Genomic DNA, 23,504 nt, shown 5'->3' on the forward strand with positions numbered 1-23,504 from the left:
CAATACCACTGATTTCCTTTTGATCTGTAGGATAATATCTGAATTGAAATACCATTCATTTTTTAAAGTCCTATTTTGCACATTAAATAGCTGAAATTGTGATATCTTCAGTAAAAGTCAGCAAAGAGTCATTAAAAAAACAACCTGAAAGTCTTTGCATAAAGTCTTAACTAAACAATTTAATCTAAACCTATTAATTATTACAGAATTTCTCAACAGACGTCTCAAGAACTTACAGGTGCTAAAATAACTAAAGTAAAAAACAGTAGGCCTGTGCGCATAGATATCTGTATGTATGCTGCTATGTGAATTAAAAAAATCATTTACTACTAAAAACAAGTATCAATTTCCCATATCCCACCCCTAAATACAGCCATTCACAAAAGTCCCCTGCTTAATGGATGTTTTGTTAGTTTTCTAAGTGAAAATAACCACCACATCCTCTTCTTTTCAGCAAGAGTGTCTAAATTACTGTATGATATTGGGATAGACAGGGAAAAATAATGCTTTATTACAAGACCAGGAACATCAGATCATTTTAGATAGCTAAAAATTGGCTGACAGGAAACCAATCAGAACGTTACCATGTTGAATGTTGGACCGGAAACAAACTAACACACCAGCATGTTAATCAGTTGTTGTACAATTCTCCTTAATTCTACAATTAACAATAATCTTTTATTGACATATGAATGTTAGTAATAAAGAACCATGTAAGTGTTAAGTAAATGTATCTAGTTGACATCCATGTATGACTGCATGCATCCAAAACCACCTGCACACATACACGTACACAGTGATGTGACAGGCATCCAAGGGGTGTGTCTCTACAGCAGAAAAAAACCTTGAGAATGAAGCAGCTGACATTGACTGGAGAACGGACGGAATTCACATCACAGTGTTCAGCCTTCACCTGCATTCTGTCACATTCTGACGCACTGAACTCAAAGTGCTCATCCTAAAAGAACAGTGCTCAAAAAGTGTTTCCCCATCCGAGGTCCTGAATTTGTGCACATTTCAAAAACTGAATGACATCACCTCCTAATCCAAAGCCTAGTAATGCATAAAAGGGACCCAGAGGAAATAAAAAACAGCACAATGTGATTTTAATAAGAAAAAACAACAAACACCCAAAACCTCTGTGTGGAAAAAAAGATGATTGCCTCCTTTATTTAAATAGCTGGTTACAAGCCCTTAGCTGCAATAACTGTGATCAGATGTTTCAGCATTACCATCGCACTGGGTACACATGCAATTGTCATATCGCATGACGTGCAATGTCAATTTACATCAACCATGTCATGCTACAACCTTTCTGATGCGTATACAAAAGGAAAATCTGCACTGTTGTCATTGTTCATATCATATTGTGACATGTCTACCAGAATCAAGTTATATCTAATATAATCTATAGCTAAATATTATTTATTTTACTCCATTCCTGGATACACAGAGTGCATTATTAATATCATGATATGTTAAACCACTGACTTCTGATTAATGATGAAGAATTCCTGTATTTGTATTGATATACATATTGCAATGTCAGTGTTTTTCAATGTAGTGCAGCCCTACTTTCTGTAGGTATTAATTAGTGTCTTATAAGGTCGTGGAGGAATGTTGCCCAACTCCTTGCAGAACTGCTTCAGCTCAGTGACCTTTGTAGGCCTTCGAGCATAAACTGCACATTTCAGGTCTTCCCACAACATTTCAATAGGGGTTGGGTCAAGACTTTGACTAAGCTATTCCAAAGGATTATAACCACTGTGAGGTAGAGTCACTTGCGTGCTTTGGATAACTGTCTTGTGGCCTGACCCAACTGTGCTTCAGCTTCAGCTTCGCCAGAGTTAAATGACTAGTACCAAGTATTTAAATTCTCCTTAGTTAGCCATGGTTTTTGTCATGCTATTCAGTGATTGAATCCATTTGTGACTGTTCAGTCTTGAACAGTGACCTAATCTGAGACAAAGGAGGCCTGCTGTTCTTTAGACATTGATCTTGGGTTTTTTGTCACTTCCTGGATAATTTATATCTTAATTTTTATATCGTAATTTTGGGAGGGGGTCATTGCTCAGAAGACTACTGTTCTGAACTTTCTCCATTTGGACAATATGGCTCTGGTTGTAGATTGGTGAAGCCCTACGGCTTTAGAAATGGCTTTGAAACCTTGTCCAGACTAACAGGCGTCCGCAAACTTTTCACAAGTTTTTCAGGAGCATTTCTTCTTTGTTGTATGATGTGCTTGACTGGACAAACCGTAGGCTGTCCAGGTTTTAATCATCAAAGTTAGCTTTAGATCGGACATGACTTGCTTAAATAAAGATTTTGTTAATTGAAGCACTTACCCTTATGCATTATGAATATGCATATGAAAATTAACAACATGAAAGAAGTATTAACCTTGTGTCAACTGTCTGGACAGATTTTACAATACTATTGAAAACCATTCTAAAATCAGTACTGACAGGGGGCAAACACTTTTTCACAGCATTGTATTTTACATTTACTTGTTGCAGCCTGTAAAATTTAATTAATTGTTGAATTATCATTACAGATATCTCAAAGTAATTTCAATAGAATTGTCTGGCTTTGTAGTAATCTTTTGAAAAAGTATGTTGCTCATTTATTAATATTGGGGGGAAAAAAGATCAAATAGCCATATGTTTAAGTATCTTAAGGACAAAGGTTTTCATAGGGTGTCCACTTTATTTCACATGACTGGAGGTCAAAGTAATGGATCTGTTTCAAAATATTTTAAACAATATTCAAAGCCAAAACACTTAATTTCCCTATTGTATGAAGGTGGTATGGATATGTGAACAGTTGTATATACACAAATAAAATAAAAAGCAAGATGGAGTGTATGGGGGCATTGCAAAAGCAAAAAAACAAACAAAAACAAAACACAACTGTATAAGAATAAGGTACAACTATGTTATCTAACTAAACATACTGATGGCCTAACCTTAAGGCTCCCATCCCAGTGACAGTTTCTTCTAAGAGTGTAGTTCTCTGGGCTGGCTTTTAAAAAAGCTCTTAGCCCATTACAAGAATAAGCATCATGCTACCACACCACTTAGCAGTCAAGCTTACAGTCAATACTACAGAGCTATTAGGAAACTGGGTTCTGATTTCCTATTGGGGGGGCGAACAAACCTTCCCATAAGTGTAGCTTCAGGAAGTCCAAATATCTCAGAAATCTACCTGCATGTGTATCTGTAGTCTGAGTGATGTTATTACTGCTTTCACTATAAAATAAAAACAATATTAGAGAGAATGAGAAAACCACATGCCATCTTTATTATATATAAGAATGGTAGAAAATCAAAGTCAGTTTGCAGGAGTAAGTTAAATAAAAGTTGACCTCAACACAACAGCAATTCTTTTGGCTGGCTGAAGAACTTTGCCACATTTAGTATGTTATTCAAGCTTGAGTCGGTTAAAGCTTCAACACATTTGATAGAAAACAAAATATACTTGTCTTTTTCTTTTTTAACAAACTTATGTTTAATGGTACACAAACATTACCCTTTTTATTATAAGGCACTTCATTAAAAAAACACCAATACGATTAATGACCACATATCAAACGAAATAAAACCGATCATGACACACTAGGTCCTCTTGGGAGCATTCACATACACCCCTCCATGTTTAACTATTTACAATACGGTTTGCATAGAAAGCCATGTTAACGTCAATCTGTGTGAAACCAGGCCATGTCAGGACTTTAGGAAGTATCTGGAATTTCTCATACGACAATGTGTAACAGCAAACGCTTCAAAGCAACAAAACAGGTTTTCACTACAGTGACAAAATGTAGTGCTTATAGCAAGTCCAAGTGATCAACCCATGCTCCACCCACAAAAAGGTTCTTTTGGAGAAGCTTTACAGAACACTGGCAGAGCTAATTCCCATTTGGTTTGGATAGTTTAGTTCATTTTGAGTTTCCAGTTTAAAATGATACCCAAAAAATTAATATATATATATATATATATATATATATATATATATATATATATATATATATATATATATATGTAATTTTAGCACAGTCATACAAACCATGTGAAGTAAATACACTAAATAAAAAGGTTCAATGTGAGTTTTGCCAACATTCTGTTAAGCTTTTCCTTAACCTTGCCATAATAGCTACAGTACTGTACAGTACTGTTGCTGCAGTAGCTACAGTTCTGTAAACATTTGTGGGCGGAGCATAGACAGATCAATTCCTTCTTGGCTGTTTTATCTGTTAATACAGATGCAAAATCTTCTGCTTAAACAATATGTTCATGTCGATGCATGTCTTTTTTTTATGGCACCTAAATATTGTTGCTGTCACACAAAAATCTCCATCCAAAATAGTAACTCTACAGGAGATGAAAGAAACTTTCTATGGAAGTCAACTCAAAAAGAATTTGGAGCATTACCATTGGTCCATTCATTATGCAACTGTATAAATGATAACAAAAAGTGAAACACATAAAAAATTGAGATACAAGGTTTTTGTGTGACAGCGACGATAGTTTTTTAAAATGAACTGCGCCTCCAGCTCCCGGTCATTTCTGTTTAAGGCACTTAACTGTATACATTCACTTTGGCTTGGGAATGACCGTTTTGACTTGAGCTCTGTGCTGCACTTGCACCTTCTGACCACCTGGAGGCCTCTATCTCACCCGCTCTGCTTCTATTTGGCCTGATTGTTCTTGTTCAGGATTCGGAGCAGGGACTCGGGCATTAGGTAAGGCCTCTCTGCACTGCCATCATTCCGCTCCAGGTCTTCACCTGGCAGGGTCACAGAACATGAGGAGATAAGGAACATGCATCACATACATTCAGGTTCTCTCCAAATACTCGTTTCCTAATGGGAATTCTAGCAATTTTCCTAAATATCTGTGTAATTTTGAGGCTATGATGTAAACAGAGTCACTTAGCGTGGACTGATGGAAAATCTGCCATTCTTGAGAAGTTTACATACAGAATGGTTCACAGTGGTGGTGAGACCAGACATCTTAAACATGTACCATAGGTTTAATGTCTATAAAAGTTCCCTCTAAGAAAGTTCTAATATATGACAGAATTGTGTGTACACTGCCTGATGCTTGAGGTAATGTTTTACAACTGATTTAAGAACATTTTTTGTAATCTAGTCATGGTGAAGTAGTACCTGTAGGGTGTTTTAGGACAGGATAGTCCCAATAGAAAAGTTTTTTTTTTTTTTTTTTTGTGAGGAATTAGCAAATATTTTACCAACACTAACATTACATATACACATGCAGGGGATTCACTGGTTAATTGGGGGAATAAATGAAATAAATAAATAAAAAATCCTTTTCCTGAAAAAATCCTGACTCTGTTTGCATCCAACCAATGGGATTACACAAAACGTGGTGGAAAATTGGTGGAGTTTCCTTTTAATATCCATTAAATAAGAGAAATTTAAAGCACTTACATTCAATTGAAAGTAATTTTATAAGCTGTACTATACACTCCAGGTAAATCTATGACCTACACCCTAGTCTTTATAATATATACAATATTATAACTTTAATTATATATATATATATATATATATATATATATATATATATATATAAAGTTAAAAAAAAAAAAAAAAAAATATATATATATATATATATATATATATATTAGTTATATTGCAATATATATCAAAAGCTATAACAAAAGGGAGACGTCACATGCAGAATTTTGAAGAACAACAGAATAAGTGACAAAGTTTTTTTAATACACAGTTTGAAAAGGCACCGATCCAAACAGGCAGAAAAAAGAGAAAGAGGAAATCATGTAAAAGACAAATTCACTGTGATGTGTGATGCAGATAGTCAATGCATTTCAAGGCAAAGAGGTGTGTTCACTGGGCTCAGGCACAGAGATAAGGCTTATAGTCAAGTGCAGGCATCAAGATTCTACTGGAAGTACATGTCAAAAGTAAAGTGAGGTTTGCCTGATTTTATTTACAAAACAACATAAACCAGCAGCTAGTTCATAATTAAATGTAGTATAAATGAATGAGGCACATACTTTGCCAGTGGCAAAAAATAAAGTTTAAGATCCTGCAAAAACTAGCCTGAGTATCAGCATATTGCTATTCCTATCAGAGAGACAGTTAAGCTATCTTAACTTCACTATCAATGCATAAACATTTATCTTTCCTCAGTCAAATGACCATCCAGATACACTTACAGACACCAAATGGTACAACTGGGATTTCAAACCAGTGCTTTTACTGGGTAGTGTTACTGGAATTATGTTTTTCCACAGATTTGGTCAGTTTGAAAATGTGCTTTGCTTTGCATCGGTTCTGCACCTAACCTGCCCTTTTTAACGTGGCCTCCCCATTCTGCTCTGAAGGCAAGGGTTGTTCTGTTACTGTATCAGCTCATGTGAAGTTTATCAGTTGGACCTTGTGACCCCACATTAACACCAGATTTAACACCCTGATGCTGGCCTACAAAGCCCGAAATAGCCCCTCCATATTTGATGGCAATGGTCAAAACCTGTTCTGTACCAAGAGCCCACAGAGCTTAAAGTACGGTGTGGCTTGACCCACCATCACTCAAGAGACATTGACAAAAAGCATCCTACACTGTCTATGCTCTTTTCTGGCACCGAAGGGGTGGAACCAACTAACAGAGATCGAATATTGCACTTATTTTGGGCTTATTATCTGGGCTTGTTCTAAAGAAATGCCTTATTTTTGCAGAAAATTGATCTAGGCTTGTTTCTAGATATCAGCACTGACCTTTGTACTTAGTCTATTTCTTCCTATGTTTTCAGAGTCGACAACTAGGCATTTTTGAGTGTCTGCTGAATGGCAGAAATTGTTGGCTTATTTAGGTACATTGGACATCCCAGAAAGAAGTTTGTATGGCCAGCTAACTGGCACACAGTGGCAAGGGAAATGTAAAAAGTATTGAAACAGGGCCAACAAACCTCTTTTAGGCTACAATGACAATCTATGAGGGGGGGTAAAAAAAAAAAAAAAAAAGCTTAGGAAAATTTGATCAAATTGTCAGTTTCAAAACTGTGAAGCAGGCAGTGCTAACAGTACAAAATAAAGGATTCTGATGTTACCAGTAGGAATATTAAAGATAACCTATTGGATGGATAATACGATTGAATGAACTTGATTTTCATAATTTGGTTTGAGAGCTACCTTAAAGGAACAGCTTGGTGAAAAATCGAATTAATATGCCTGATCAATCAGATTTGGGCATGTATTTACAGACATCATTTACAGACATGGTGATGAGTCCAGCATTTGTTAGCAATGTTAGCCTAGCATCTTCCTTTCAAAATAATCTACCAAAAACACTACAAAATCACACATCAGATATGAAATATCTCTGCTACAAAAAACACCCCGACCAGCTCAAGCTGGTTAAGCTGATCAGAATGTTTTCATGTTTTGATGACCAAGACTGACCATGCTGGTGGACCGGCATGACCAGCAAGACAGAGCTGGTGGACCAGCCTGACCAGCATCACCAAAATCAAACGCAACATATACTATGCAGCTTTTCAGCCATCCTGACCATCAAAGACCAGCTTAGACCACCCAAAACCAGCAAGCTGGTCTTGAGCTAGATTTTCCAGCAAGGATGTCTTGTCTGATTGAATGAATCTGTGGTAAATAATTACTCATTTAATAAAGTAATTAATCAATAATCAACAAGTTTTTTCAGCAAACGACTCCTTTAAGTACCATGAAATGGATTTGGTTTATTCCATTTGCTAATAATAATAATAATAATAATAATTCAGTAATTTAATGCTTGCCCTTGACAGTGATATTTAAACATCAATCCCTTGCATTAAATAGGCTATAAACAATTCCTCTGAAAACTTTTCAGAGTGAACAACGTCTGGCAGCTTAGCGCTAACATGCATTAGTCTTATTCCCTGGAGTCCTTCCGCGTTTTCAGCGGGACCTCCTCGTCCTGAGGTGAAGATGGAGAACGGGTCACAGGCTCATCCACGCTCTTCGAGAGAATGTCATGCAGCGTGCCGGACATGTAATACGGCTGGGCCGCGGAGCCATCGTTACGCTCCAGGTCTTCACCTTTTGCATAGGTGTTTGTGTGTGCGTAGGAAGGGGGGGCAAATAGGGATGGTGTAAGTGTGCGGGTGGCCGAATTGATGTGTTCAAACATGTGTATTGCAGTGTGTGGGAGTTGAGGTGAGACAGTGTATGTACAGTGAGAGTGAAAGCAAGAAACAACGTTAGATGAGGAGTGGCCAGAGAAAGCAGGTAGGGGGACAGGGCAGTGTGAAGGGGAAGGGAAAAAGGGAGAGACAAACAAGGAAAAGGGAGAGAGAGACAGAGAAAGAAAATGAGTGACAGAATAAAGTCAAACCATGCCAACAGCCAGCAGCACATCATTTTAGTGTCATCAAGACTTAGCAGGCAAGACAAGAGAGAGAAGAGAGTAAAGAAACCATTATCCAGAGGCTTCCATTTAGTTACATTACGTGTTGAGTGCCCTCAGTCTGTTAATGCCCATAAATGCCTGCATGCACTGGCATGCATGACACAGGAACACAGAAGACCACCCAGCAGTTGCACAATACACTGCACCATTCAAAGTTTTAAAAGTGGAAAGGTGTCATTATTACTCAAAAGAACTTTGATCATAAAAGCAAACGTCATAAGATCTCAGCGGACTGGTATTTTTGTATGTATGTATTAATTAAATAATATATTATTAATGATAATTTAATTAAATATTATTACATAATTAAAAGGGGGTACCTTTTATTATGTTAATTATTTCCCATTCTCTTTCCCCTTTTTTATTTTTGTGTCCCCTTTCCTCTCCTATATCATCATTCACCACTAGCTGGTTGCTTGTATATGCACACAAAACCCAAGAAATATTTAATCACAGAAAAATCATGCGTTATTAATATGTACCTTCACAATGAATCAGTGTTCACTGGTTAGCATTACAATTTGCAAGACGATAATCCATAATTTAACTTCTTTTACTAGTATCTTACATCTTGATTGTCTCTAAACCATATGAACCAAGCCATGGGACTAAGCCCTATGAACATTTTGTTCATTTAAAGGGACTAAAACATCTGATATCCAATAATAATTAGAAGAACTTTATATTTATAAATAAAACTTCCATTTCCTTTTAAATGTATTTTATTGTGTACAGTATTATTTTATAACTTTATTTAAGTTCTTTTGTATTCATTTTTGTGTTATACTTCTATTTATTATGTATTCTCAATGCTCATGTTTACCGTATATTGTATAGGTTTCCATAGAAGCATGACGGTATCACTACTATTTGTATTGTGATTCATCAGCCCCACCTGTATTGCTGCGGTGAGGAGGTCAAATAGGAAGTGTGTTATATAGAGATCCCCTGTGGCATAACCATCTAAAGTTTAAAGGCCTCAACAGGACATCGCAAGTTTTAATCACAGCAATACAGTCAGCAAAACGTCACTAGTTACTGGAGCATTAAAGGCAATGTTTTTGTCAATAAAACCTCAGGTCACAAACATCGGCTGATATTATTGGTTAAACTGCATTTAAAATAGGTCTATAAAAGTGGTTATGTTATTATATGCCGCTCATTAAACTATTTCCCTTTGCTCTTTAGCTATTGATACTATGTTCATAACAACAGGAGTATAGGTTATTCAGTACTTACAGAAGCAGAGGAAAAGTGTGTCCACACACATAGCGTACACGCTGAAGAAGCCATGAGCTATTAGATAAGAGCCCAACACAATAGTCTGAAAGGGGAAACACACACACACACACACACACACACACACACACACACACAATTAAATAGTTGAATAGCTGAATTGGAAAAAACTGAAACATAACACACACACTGAAATTTAATCTGAAAATAATTTTTGAAAAATTGTATGTGCCACAAATTGACATTTATTATTTTTTGTACAATATGTGATAAGAATGTGTAGAAGATCCCATTTTGGAGATGCAAGGGTTTTACATAACAGGTATGTAATTATGTTTCGTGTGTTTCTTAGTACTACTCAGGTAACTTCCATTCCATCTTGCACAATCTATTCAATGCAAATCCTATAAAATATGTAGAACACATACTACAAAACGTCTAACACAAACATTCTGTGTGTACACATTTATACACTGATCAGCGGAACATTGAACATTAGCACCACCTGCCTAAGACTGAGTATTTTCCTCTTGTGCCGCAACAACAGATCTGAGCATTCGGGGCGTGGATTCCACAAGACCTTTAAAGGCATCCTGTGGTATTTGAGCACCAATCTAGCAGCAGATCCTTTAAGTCCTGCATGGTCTGAGGATGAACCTCCAGGGAACGCATCAATGAGCCCTAGTTGACCCTGTCGCCGGATCACCATTTATCCTTTCTTGGACCACTTTTAGTAGTTACTGACCACTGCATACTAGAACCCCACAAACCTGCCTGATTTTTTGGAGATGTTCTGACCCAGTCGTCTAGCAAATCACATTTTGACCCTAGTCAAACTGTCTCCGATTCTTATGCTTGCCCATTTGCTTGAACATATCACCTTAAAGAAGTGACTGTTCTATTGCTGCCTAATATATCCCACTCCTTGACAGATGCCATCGTAGGTAATTAATGACGAGAATGCTTTTTTTTTTTTTTTTTTTTTTTTTTTTTTTTTACTTCACCTGCAATGTTATGGCTGATCAGTGTATAGTGCAACTGTACTAGTTCTGTTTTGTGATATTTTATGTGGAATATTTTGGTGTTTTTGTTAACATGAAAAAAACATTTGTACTGTGCAAATTAGGATAATTTTACTCACGAGAATGGGCACCCAGTAGTAGTGCAGATTGGGTGCAACATCCAGTCCTTTTGTTCTTCCAGAGAAGAAGAAGAATGAAATAATTCCTGAAATGAAAGGAGAAAAAACAGATATTAAAAACAGAGCATGGCAGAGAGTTGGTAGAACAGGCCTTATAGGGCTGTAATGAGAAAGGGTCACAGGTCCTACTCTGACACCACAGAAGAGGTGTCAGAATACACGACAAGCGAAACCAACTGAAACCAATGGAAGTATGGGTAAACAAATTACTTGCTGAATAAATACAGAATATTTTGTAAAAAAAAAAAAAATAGTTCAATAAAATACATACATATGCAAAGGTTTTGACAAATGACACCTACATTTTTATTACCAGGTTAAAACAAATTCACATCCTCTACAGAGAATATCCCTCTGCATATTTTAACTCATAATGTGCACTGTTTATTTACTGAATTTAACATATCTGAAGAAAAAACAAAAATCAAATGTGAAACACAAGTTATTACATGTACCATATGGTTTATTTATCATGTAATATGGAATATTATATTATTTTCAGAAAAGAAAACTAAATTGTGGGTAAGTTTATTTCCTGTTGAGGATTGGTTAATTTAGCAAAAAATCTATAATGTTGTCAGGCCCTCGTTATCGCACCCTCCCCTGGGAGGCCCACAGGCCCATATAAGTACTTCCTGTTTGTTTCTGTTGATTCATGTTTCAAAGTGTGGATTCATGATTCATTGTCTGTTCATGTGTTTAACCTGGGACTGGGAGTCCTTAAGAAGCTTTACCCCATTTGTTCACTGCCGTGAATGGACTCCGTTGGGATCTCTGAGACGCTCGAAGATGTTCAAGGCAGTACGCTGCAAAGTCAGGTTAGGTCGGCCTTGCCTTGTGGTCTAGCAACTGGTTCCCTGGCCTCCCCCCTTTTATACACAGAGCACGGCTCTGTCCATAGTTTTGTTTCACTCTGGTTCAGCTCCCTGCTCCTCCCAGTCCCAGGTTTGTTGTGTTCACCATTTTGGGTTGTCACGTTTTGGTTCTGTTCACGGTTTTACCCACGTTGCTGCACTTCATGTTTCTTATCCCTTTGTTTTGTGTTTAGATTTTGTGAATATCTTGTGAATCTTGCTTTGATTTCCATCTCTGCGAGTGTTCATCCCTTCAGGTCTGGCCTCACACACCATGACAAATGTGTGCCATTTAAGCAGAGGTGTCCAGACTTTTGCATAAGACTGAAGCTTATTAATCTGTTTTGTTAGTCAGAAATCATAGCTTCATCTATCAAGAATCTGAACAGGTTCTTGATAAGTTTAGTATTTATTTACTAGTAGTACAGGGATTTAAACACAGAGGAAATTAAGTAACTTATTCTGTTTCTTATGTATTTTGCATACATAAACAGATTTTTTGAGAGCACCCTTACAGTTTGAACAAACAAAACAAACAAAAAAACCTCAAGTTTGCAGCTGTACTGTAACCATTTTATTTGCATTCTGCTAAGAGCTGGATTGACTAGTTTTGTAACAGTACAGGTGTTGCTCTAAGAAGTAACTGAAAATTGTTATTATTGCTGCCTACTTTTAAATCTGAAAATTGGTAGGAAGTACAGATGGGCTTATCAGTGTTTTTGGGGCCTGGCATTACTTGGTAATGCATCATGGTGCAATGCTTCGTGCATCGTCTCTCTTAAGGTAAAATATACTTTACTTTTTGGAATCAACCACATTTAAAACACTGTTGAACTCTAAGCACCAACTTTGAGAGCCTGTGAATTCCTGTGCAGAACTGCACTGTGCTTGGAGTGTCGTTACTCACTGATGCTGGCTGTATTGAGCCCAGTAATATACCTTCGAGAGGAGTATCCGGTTAGTTGCTAAAAGTCTTTACCCTGCTTCCGCCACAAGGCACTCTGGCTATGTTTGTGGAACGTGTAAAAGCAATCAATCTTTTCATCTCTAGTAGGAAGTAGGGCTGGGCAATATGAGGATACTTATATCGTATCGTATCTTTATCGATCAATGTTTTTACCGTAATACACAATATGCTTTTCTAAGCGTATCCAGGATATCGTCAGTGCCTAAGAAACACCTGCAACTGCACAGTAATTAGTCTGGTTTAATTGTATGAAGTGCAGCACATTTTGAATATAATTCACTGTACTAAGAATGGGACAGTACTCGAAAACAAATGTTTAGAAATTTGGGGCTACAGATTTTTGTAGATATTGTATATTGTGAAAATGTCTTTAAATATCATGATACAATATTTTTTAACAAATCGCCCACCCCTAGTATAAATTAAAGGAAATGTATTAATTTTGTTTACTATTGAATATTGAATTTTTAAATTTAATATTGATTTGGTTGGTTGGTCATTGTATATTGTAAAATGTGAAAAGTCAATAAAAAATATAATAATAATAATAATAATAATAATAATGTGGTATATAGTATATATAATAAATGTGCTCTGTTCTGATTGGCTGTCCTGTATTATGTCTCATTTAAAAATAACTGCAGTGTGAATGGGAATGGGAATAATGCTACATAATAAACTACAGTACATTTCACTTACCCACAATTCCCACAATAAGGAGTTTTCCCAGGAACAACAGGAAGTCTGTGACCTTATCAAGGACAGCCACCCTAGAAAGAGGCAAACAATGAAGACATTAAGTCATTAAAACAAATACAACATTGCACTGACACATGGTTTTCTAATCACACTGGTAAAGTTACTTGAGGAATTTTTGGAGGTTCTTCAATTCGAAACTGTGAAGGGTTCTCTGAAGGTGCTTTGACAAACCTTCAAGAAAAGGTTTTTAGAAGAAAGAAATTTCCTGGAAGGTTCCTCAAAGCATCTTCAGAGGTTCCTCCACAGTCTTAAAATGAAGAACCTCCAAACTAGTGAAGGTTTCCTTTTGTTTTATTTGTTATTATCGGCTTTACCCACCTGATCACATTTCTCATCAACAGGAAGAAGGCATCTCTGGCTGAAGTGCAGAAGTTCTTACCGTATATGGCCACCTGGGGGAGCACATAGCTTAGTATGAGTGTTTGTTTCTCAAGGCTTTGCCATGCTTCTTTTTTTTTAATGATGCCTTTTGTACAAATTACAATCTATTGTCCAAACACACCATGATGTATGCGTTCCTGTTGATGAACTTGATGAACTTCTCCAGGCACCAGAAGCAGCATTTGAGGCAGCAGAGCAAGAACTTGGCAAATTTGTTCTGTGCTCCTGTTGAGAGAAAATGTAACCAGACAGTGTCAATTTCATGAAAGGAGAGAGCGTTTGAACTCAAACTAACAGTTTGGTCAAAAATCCAGTTTATTTAATTGTTTGCTTACCCTGAAAGTAGTCAATCAAGCCTTGACACTAGGGCGGTATCATGGTATTTTTAATAATTCTGATGTTAACGCTTTACAGTTTAGCATATTTGTTATTCCATGACTGGGACGTTCTATAGGTTTGCTGCTTATTTTTGTGTCGAGAGAGAGAAAGATTGAGCAGAGCTAGAGAGAGTTGTTAGAATAGCTCAGTTTAAGTTCTGTGTAATTGAACACAGCTCTCTTCACTGTTTAACGACCTCACCTGTAATCTCGTGATCTTAATCGAGTTAGTGGACAGTAGCGGTGGGTTCATTTTAAATCCAGAGATGTATAGTAAGGAGGTAGAACTACTTCACTATGGTACTTAAATACTAAAATGCTGTATCTGTATCTATTGGAGTATTACTTTTTTTCCTACTTCCACTTTTACTTCACTACATATTCTGGATGAGTTTAATACTTTTACTCTGTTACATTGTTTGTGTGCTGCATTGTTACTCGTTACCATTGTAAAAATTGTATGAATCATTTCAAACCTACATTATCATCACCAGAGCACTAGATGGCGCTGTCACTGGGTTTGATGAAGCCGCCTAAACACTGAGCAGTGAGTGATCAAGCCGTGAGCGCGCATGCTGCCGTTCTTGCTTTCACTCCGCTGCTGCAGTGAGGACACTAACGCTAGAGCTTTCTTTTGGGCGAGTTTGTTTAGAGAGTTAATTGAAGGCTCTGTGTACATCTACTCTATCCTTAGACTGCAGCCAAAGGAATTGTGACAGTCCTTAAGTCTAAGCATTGGAAAGAATATAAACAATTATATATTTTGACTTTTGACTGCTTTCTGTAATACCTACATAACACAATACTCATACCTTTACTTTCAGTACTTAAGTAGTACATTTAGACTACATTTAACTACTTGCAATACTGAAGTACGAAAAAAGTTGAATACTTTAGTACTTCCACTTCAGTATGGAGCTTAAAGAGCACTTGTACTTTTACTCAAGTCTGGGTCTCTAGTACTTTATATGTGTCTGTTTAAATCAGGCAGGTCCTTGTGCAGTGAGCATGGTTGTGCTCTCTGGGACTAGCCTACTGTCACTAGCAACACATTAGTGCCAAGCGTTCAGAATGATGGTGATGTGTCTAAATTATGCAATGCTAAACGTATTTTTTGTGCGGCATTACAAGAATGGCATGCAAGAAAGATGGACTATCTGAAACATGGCCGAATTTGCCTTTTTTTTCCACTGGCACTATGAGACATGCGGTTAGCGTCATGAAAACTGCCCTCAAAATTTTCACACTCCCTTTGACACACATCTTTACTGTGGTTTATGACACTATGGCAAACTATCCTCTATATAAAGTATAGACAAAATTCTAGGTTGCTGCTGCCGTGTTCAGACATGTGGTAGACGCTTGTCAATTTTTATAGCCTTGTAGCTCCAGTGCAAAACTAAGAAACACAAAACACCAGACGTCTTAGCTGATCAGTTACTTTCAGGGTAAGAGGAAATGCCTTGAAAAGATCTAAAGGATCTGTATGTGTTCTGTATATATTTTCTTTACCTTTGAGTTTGTGGTCCAGGTACTCCAGCAGAACCCTGATCACCTGGACGATGGCCAAGATGAGGGAGCCGAACGCAAGAGTACCTGTGTGATACCTACATACACACAAACAAACACACACACACACCCGCCATGTGCATATATTCAAAAAGCGAATGTATAGAAAGTAGTGTCAAAGAGAACTCGTTAACCCTTTAGACCTCAACAGGGTTCTAGATCACTCTTGTGGATTCCTGATCATTTTCAAAGTCGGGGAATCACTGATCACTGTTCTTTTTCAGGTTTATGTCATGTTTTTAAAATCAAGACATTGCTGTTATTGGGGGTAATTGTGGTCTGAAGGTTAGAGAAGTGGTCTGTGATAAAACAGGTCAGCTTACTGACACTTGGGATGGGATGTCCCAAGGTTTTTACCCCTGTTCCTATCAGAGTCTCTTATCTGCAGATACCAATCTGATCTGATCTTTGAGATTCTATAAATAATACAGGCACACACCTTAGGGAAGATGTGCTAATAAACAATAGTGAACATCAGTAAAATCACATTTCTTTTTAGTTAGTATAATCAGACTTTTTACACTGATCTACATTGTTTCATATATTACAGTCCAGTCTGATTGCCCTACCCCACCTTTCAGCTCCCAGCTCCTTTACAACTCTTCAGTCAAATCACTTAGTGTGTATGTGCATTAACCTCCTCCTCAGTTCTGAATGCATCATTCAGAGCTGGTTAAAAAACAAAGAAAGGAGTGTGGCTCTCTTGCTTGTATAACAAAACATTTCCAGCCTAGTTTGGTTTCTAACCAGGCGTAATTTAAGACTAAAGACGGTATAGGACTAACGTTATATCTCCCCAAATGGATATAATGGAATATAATACCTTTGTCGATGCACATCTACAACCAAACTGGGTGGGTTTTTTTTGGTAGCATGGACAAAAACTTCTGAAGATGTACAAACAGTTTATGGAAGAGTGAAGAGTTTAAAACACATTAACTAGTAAACGGTCACAGCAACTCTTAAGCTAAAATTTGGTTCTACCTCAAATTTTGCAATCCACCTTAAGTAATGCCGCAGTAATGTCCTGCTGTTGAAATGTACACAATGTAGCTGCGGTTGTGGAATGGAGAGTTAGAATTAGAAGAGCTTATCAGTGAAAATAAAAAATTAAAGCGTGTTTTTTTTTTGTTCACCAAAATGACATCATAAATAAACTCTAGGAATTTCTTTTTTTAAATGAGAAGTTTGTCTGCAGCAGCTGAGGATCAGGTCTATTAATGGCACTCTGTTCCAGCAAACGGAAGGATCGGAAGTGGATGTGAAACCTTAAAAGCCGATACCAGATCATCAGTTGACTCATCTGAATTACATACACAGAACTCGCAAACTCACATTGCTCACAGCTAAGAAAATGGCTGCAGTTTGCTGGAAACCACCTCACTCTCTCCCAGAGCTCAGACTTTGTCCTTTATGGATATATATTGTACACAGAACTTTCCACAGATTACTTAAATTAATGGTGAGGAATGTAGCATACCTGAGAGCTCTGCCAAGAGAGGCAAACACAGGGCAGGCAGGCATATCATGAGGCTTGTTAAATGCCCAGTAGTATGAAGCAAAGGCCCCCGCCAGGGTCATCTGGCCCAAGGCAGTCACGAAGTTGGCACACCAGAAGAAGAGGAAGACATTGTAGAACTGGAGGAAGATGAGGTACTTGTGGTAGTGGGATTCTCCGCCGTAGAAAGCGAAAAGGCACTGGGACTCTGGGCAATCTTTCTTCATGATGGAGTCTGTGTAGTTCTGTGTAGAATTCATAAAAGAACAAGATTGTTGCCCATACAGTCAAGCACAATGGAGCTCAGTCACTAAGAGGTGAAGGTTCCAATAGTTTGGACTCTTTCTTTGAATACATTAAATCATTCTTAAGGAAAAGCCTGTGCAGAGTGCAAGTACAATTGGGGAAAATACATAAACATTTATATACATACAAATGTTAGTCAGGGTTAAACACTAAGTTCACAGTTTACTTGGGTTGTCCTGATCAGGTAGATTGGGTACCAGCCATATTAAACCTAGTGCACTTCTGAATCCGCTCCATTTACTTTACTTTTAGTAGAGACGTACAACAGACAAAAACAAGTGTTTTAACACCTAAAATAGGAACTGAAATCCTGGTGTCTCGGCTATGGTTGAACTGGCCACCTTTTATGTAAACATTGGTATGCAACAATTAGCATATGGTCATTGTGCTTCAGGTCTACTTTCTGAGTAATGTTCCTCTAATGCTTCTGGTTTATAACAACATAACATCTCATATCTGAGGCAGGGGAGCAGCACCAGCACTTATGTTGGTGCTGCTCCTCTTAAAGGTGTGTCAGTGTGCCTGAACACTTACCTCAGGGCTGCAGGTGCTGTTTAAATGATCACACACACCGCTACCCAGATTGAATACTTTGTAGATGGGTTCATTAGATGTGGAGAGGAATCTGAACAAGGCCGTCAAGGGCCAACATCAATTGTAATCAACATGCATAGCATTAGTGTTTCCCATTCCTGCCCTCCGTCTTCTTTTAACCCCTTTTGAGTCTAACAGCGTTTTTTTTAGATTTTTCAATCTTCCTAAATTCACCTTTGAAGACACTTGCATAAGTGAGTAATATAGGATAATACCACATAACAAAATGTTTACAAACAATATCAGCTCTCTCTATAATGAGACCCCATGTGACCATGGGCACTGTGTGAAGAGATAATCTCGAAAGAAAAGACTCGAAACCTGAACAATTAAAGTCTGATTTTAGAAATTCTTCATATTTCTTGTGAAGGCATACCTTTACTCATGTGGACAAACTGCTTTGGTGTTTGAAACGAGTTTACCAGAGTCTGAGGTTAACAAAAGTAGTGGAAGGTATGAATAAAATAGTATATAAATGGTGAGAGGCAGAAGAAGAGTTTCTGAGTGTCCATTGGTCAGTTTCACACAAACCCATAGACTGACACACGAATCCACTTATTACAGATGAGAGGCGGATGAGGGACACACAAATCCACTAATGAGACACAGTAAAAGGCCGAAGATGGGTCTCTTGACACGTCCGCATAGCCTCGTAACTCCAGATGGGAGTCACATACACAATAAGATGCAATGAAAGCGAAAATTTACAGATTCACCCTTCAAGTGTTCACCAAAAATATTCATAGAAATGTCACCCTTATTATTATTACATGATTAATCATTCCCTCATTAACTCATCATATCCCCAGTCCCCACCATCTTAAGTGAAGGCTGTTAGATAAGCTAGATAGCTTTGGAGGAAAAGGGATCAAGTGAACTTCAGCAACATTTGTTTTACATAGGGTTTTTGGTTTTGTTTTTTTTTTTTAAACATTTTTATTCTGTCCGTTATATTTTAATTTGCCCTAGAATTAACCGCTGGCACTGCTTCAATAATTTAATAGTAAGTTTGGTACATGGAAGTGACATACTGTGAACCTCAAACACTATATAAATAATTTGGTACATACTGTGAACCAAAAACACTGTTGTCTCTTCACTGAAAAGAACATCTGGCATAACCAAAACAGAGCTGTAGAATGGGCCAATTCCAAAACCCCACCCAAAACTGGTGGTCTTAACTTGTTACATTAACAAACCCAAAATGTAAAAACCTGTAGCCTAATGAGAACTAAAAGCAATGGTTATTTTTGGAAGAATATTAAAGTAAGTGCAAAAAGTCTAAGAGCTAATGCTCAGCCCGCTGGAGAAGGGAAATGAATGACTTGAGATAGCCCAGAAGCTGCGTCACAGGGAAGCCAAGGATGTGTCTATGAAGGGTAAAAAGGCTAACCGCAAAGCAAATGGTGACTAGACAAGGGCCAACCGGAGAAAGTGTGGAAGCCTACGGTTGAAGTCACCTTATGTGTAAATATGGGTATGCAGTCATTGTGCTTTCATTAGCAAAAAAATGAAAAATTGAAACCCAGAAGTGTGTTCAATTTGTGACAAGCAATGCAAGGATACACAGCAGTGATGGCCCAGTACGCAATGACGACGGCCAGCAGGGCAAAGGTGAACAGGGGATAAAACAGGGATGACATCACGTGACCAATGGCCCTGAAAGAGAGTAAATCAGACAGTTTGGCAAGTTATTCAAAATTGTCAAAAGGTCAATCACAGATTTGACACCCTTCAGTGTATTAACAATGGTCTGCATGTGCCTTGTTAAATACTGTAGAACATACAACCTAGCTAAGCCTAGTCTGCGCTTATGCTAATGTAGCACTGATAAATATTTTAGAGAGAAATGACAGTAGTCAATCTGGAGTTACACCCTCAAGATTCTGATTAAATTCTCCACCGTTATCCCCATTTCTGCCTTCGGCTAGATTTTTAATAGATATCATTACTGTGAGGATCTGATTGCATTCAGCAACAAGAGCATTAGTGAGGTCAAGATGCTGGATGATCACCACCCCACCTCACCCCCAACTTCCCAACTCATCCCAAAAGGATTAGATAGAGCACCATTATTCCCAAAGGACACTTAGTACTGGGGGGCTTTATATCCCTCTGGCATTAGACATGGTGTCAATAGGTTCATATTTATCTGCTCCAGAGAGTCAGATTTTATTGGCAATACATTTCGACAGGGACTAGACAATTTGTGTGTGTGCGCATTTGCACATCTGTGTCAGCAATGGGCGCAACTTCAAAGTAAACCGTACAACCTAGCTGAGCCTAGTCTACTGCTGTGCTAAGGTAGCACGGATAAACCTTTCAGAGAGAAATGACAACACCCAAGTTCAATAATCCAGCCTTAAATATTCCACTACTGGCCTGAGTTATTCAATGCTTGGTTTACTAAGTAGATACAGTAGTAGCCTGTGCAGGACTGAATTGGACAGTGTGGACGGTGCACACCACATACTTGCTGGCCTCCTTGATCAGAGCAATGGCGATTCTGATCCTGTTTCTGAGGAAGATGAGGAGCAGGATGATCACAACCTCCACTATGGCCAGAATGATTACTGTAAAGATAAAAGCAGACATCTTGGATTTAAATGCAAATACTGAGGTGAAATCACACGTATGTAAAATCACTCTGTAACAGGAGAAGTTCACTTTAATGTTACGGCTTTGGGGGCCGCAATTCTGAGTCCTGTCATATCTAAGCCCAGAAATACATATTCTACACACCCTGACAACCTGGATCAGGAATGTATGGACGCGAAACAGCAAAAACCATACCATACATAGGCTACATTTTAAAAGTGTGTGCAGGTATATCAATACCCAAGTGTATTTCAGAGACTGTGAAGCCTGTTGCAAAACTTAAGACTGTGTTCCCATAACCATTTCCATGTGGATTTGGATGGGCATCTGATGGTGAAACATATACACAATGCACAAAAGTTCGACCTTCTAACACAAAGCTTTAAGGTGGCATTTGGCAGAACCAGAATGTCCTGTTAAAGAGTCCCCCTTAGTACAGTACACGGATGATGTTCTGCTTGCGTCACCTAATATGGGAGTGCACATGGTTAACACATCTTAGTTCACATGGACACAAAGCTGATTCAGCACAATCACAATTAGCCTTGCGCTCAGTTCAGTATAATCGTGGCTGACTCCCTGTGCAATCAACAACCAAAGGGCTTAGATCATTCATGGGTTTACCGTCACCCCTGGACCACTAGCAGCAAAACAGCACCAAATCCCCCTCAGTGGCTATGCTTTTATTGACATTCTGCAGTACTTACAAGCAATACATGACAATGCACAAAACAAAGTGACTGTGCACCCTTTTTCATGGACTATTTAGTGCACTTATGTGTGGTTTGGGATGCAACCTTTGTGCTTGCTGTAAGAGGTTTGTGCTTGAGTAAACAGTAAAGCACTTTTGTAAGTCGCTCTGGATAAGAGTGTCTGCTAAATGTCGTAAATGTAAATGTAGGTACATGAAGGAAAAACTGTCACATGGCATTGAATTGATGAGTAAATTAACTATTCTTCCATTATAAAAAAATAAATAAAGTTCCCATACAGCACTCTAATTTACATGCTATACTGAAGTAAATGATTTCATGTCTTCTTATGTTGTTGATTTCTTGTCTTTTTACTGATTCAGTAAAGCTGATTTGTGACACCAGTTGTAGAAAGCGCTATAATAAATTTCATTTGATAACACAACCATGATGGCTCGACCTCAATCATCTTAGCTGGTCTCACTGATAACAGCAGGTATTAAGCAGTGTGTCAGGACTGCAAAACCTCTGGACAAAACACCTGTCAGTTTTTTGCCTACCAGAGAAATGACCTATCCCCTCCCCAAATGTATTATAAGCCCCTCCCACTGGACTACACCATCCTAGGCACAGGTAATACAGGTAGGCCTAAAATGGTGTCCACATCAATTAAATATGTAATGACAGTCTATAGTCCTATAACAATTGTAGAGGATGTCACAGGTGTGTGTACTTAACTTAACTAAGACCCACCAACCCATCGACCCACCGACCCATCGGAATTAAACTGACTAAAATGTATTTAGTTTCAAATATTACTAGACTAAAACTTACAATAGCTAAATTACTAAATGTAAATAAGCCAAAATGCCTTTGTTAGGTTTTTAGGAAGGCTGTAAATGACCTGAGGATGAATCAGGTTAGCTGATATAATCACAGCAACATTTCTGTTTAGTTGAACCTCACCAAATATTACAGTCTGTCTTTATGTCCGTTGCCCAAATTGGCTTATAACGTTTTAATATAAAATAAATTCTTTAGATGGAAACATAGCTAGTGATCAATCACCATATTTGACAGAAGGTATCAGGTGCTTTTCTTTGTTCTCATTCAACACCTGATTTGGCCAGTCAGTGATATGTAAAATCAGGTGTGCTGATAATGGATATTGACGATTCCTGAAAATCTGGAATCAAACTTCAGCCAAACCCTATAAGGAATTAACTACTTTTTTTAAAACATAAAATTCTTGTAGTTATTTTTTTTACTGCATCTCTGTATTTATTTTTTTGGCAAAATATGGCCCTATGTTGGATAAAAAAAAAACTGCCTATTCAAATACCCAGACACTCTTTAGGCTAAAAAACTTTCACATTGGGAAGACAAAGACACTCATATAAATGAATAAACAATACCTCCCATTGCCCCAGTGTTATTAATATTTCTACACAACTGAAATGTCCATATATCTCCCCAGCCATTTTTGCACCAGGTAATGCAGGAGCACCCATGCAGATTACGAAAGAGAGCTCCAAGATACTCACTGAAAGCCAGCCAGGTCTGTCTGATGTGAAGGTACACGCTCAAGTCCATTTGGAAGCCCAGTTCCTGGAGGGTGATGTTTGCACCGGGCGCATTCTTCAGATGAACATATTCCATACTGCAGTGGAAGATACCTGTGATACAGGAGGCAGAAGAATAGGAAAATTGAGAAAAATGAAGCAGCAGGGCGTCTGATACAGACTACTAGTGGTGTGACGGGTAACAAAACTCTTTTGAGTTACGGATCAAATCATTTTATTAATTTTTCAGATCCGTACACATCACAGATTATCCATGAACCCTTACACTACTACAGACTACTATGGCCACTACATACAAAGTCATGCTTAAAAGCTGTCCATCGAATGCATCTACAACTAGGGATTGACTAGGGATCGTCTTCAGCTTCACTCTGAGGCCCTTCATTACACGTGTTTACATTAACACTAGATTACTTTTGGCATTTTGGAAAGA

The 23,504-nt window shown here is 37.9% G+C and overlaps 1 protein-coding gene across 4 annotated transcripts in view; it reads right to left on the reverse strand.

Annotated features, from left to right (window-relative positions):
• Window positions 1-3,277: 3,277 nt before the first annotated feature.
• LOC140573523 (choline transporter-like protein 2) overlaps window positions 3,278-23,504 on the reverse strand; it is a 46,294-nt gene continuing 26,067 nt past the window's right edge. For 3 of the 4 annotated variants that reach the window (XM_072692925.1, XM_072692926.1, XM_072692924.1), the window contains exons 11-22: window positions 23,033-23,164; window positions 20,672-20,771; window positions 19,765-19,857; window positions 18,139-18,229; window positions 17,281-17,543; window positions 15,744-15,838; window positions 13,976-14,079; window positions 13,792-13,865; window positions 13,414-13,484; window positions 10,834-10,919; window positions 9,693-9,777; window positions 5,726-8,083 (exon numbers count right to left, since the gene is read on the reverse strand). In XM_072692925.1, the coding sequence (XP_072549026.1) occupies window positions 7,917-8,083; window positions 9,693-9,777; window positions 10,834-10,919; window positions 13,414-13,484; window positions 13,792-13,865; window positions 13,976-14,079; window positions 15,744-15,838; window positions 17,281-17,543; window positions 18,139-18,229; window positions 19,765-19,857; window positions 20,672-20,771; window positions 23,033-23,164 (1,361 nt within the window). In that variant the 3' untranslated portion in view covers window positions 5,726-7,916. Of the gene's footprint in view, window positions 4,786-5,725; window positions 8,084-9,692; window positions 9,778-10,833; window positions 10,920-13,413; window positions 13,485-13,791; window positions 13,866-13,975; window positions 14,080-15,743; window positions 15,839-17,280; window positions 17,544-18,138; window positions 18,230-19,764; window positions 19,858-20,671; window positions 20,772-23,032; window positions 23,165-23,504 lie in introns of those variants that run through there. The other variant, XM_072692927.1, reaches the window with a different exon arrangement.

Source organism: Salminus brasiliensis, chromosome 12, assembly GCF_030463535.1.
Source record: "Salminus brasiliensis chromosome 12, fSalBra1.hap2, whole genome shotgun sequence".
NCBI lineage: Eukaryota > Metazoa > Chordata > Actinopteri > Characiformes > Bryconidae > Salminus > Salminus brasiliensis.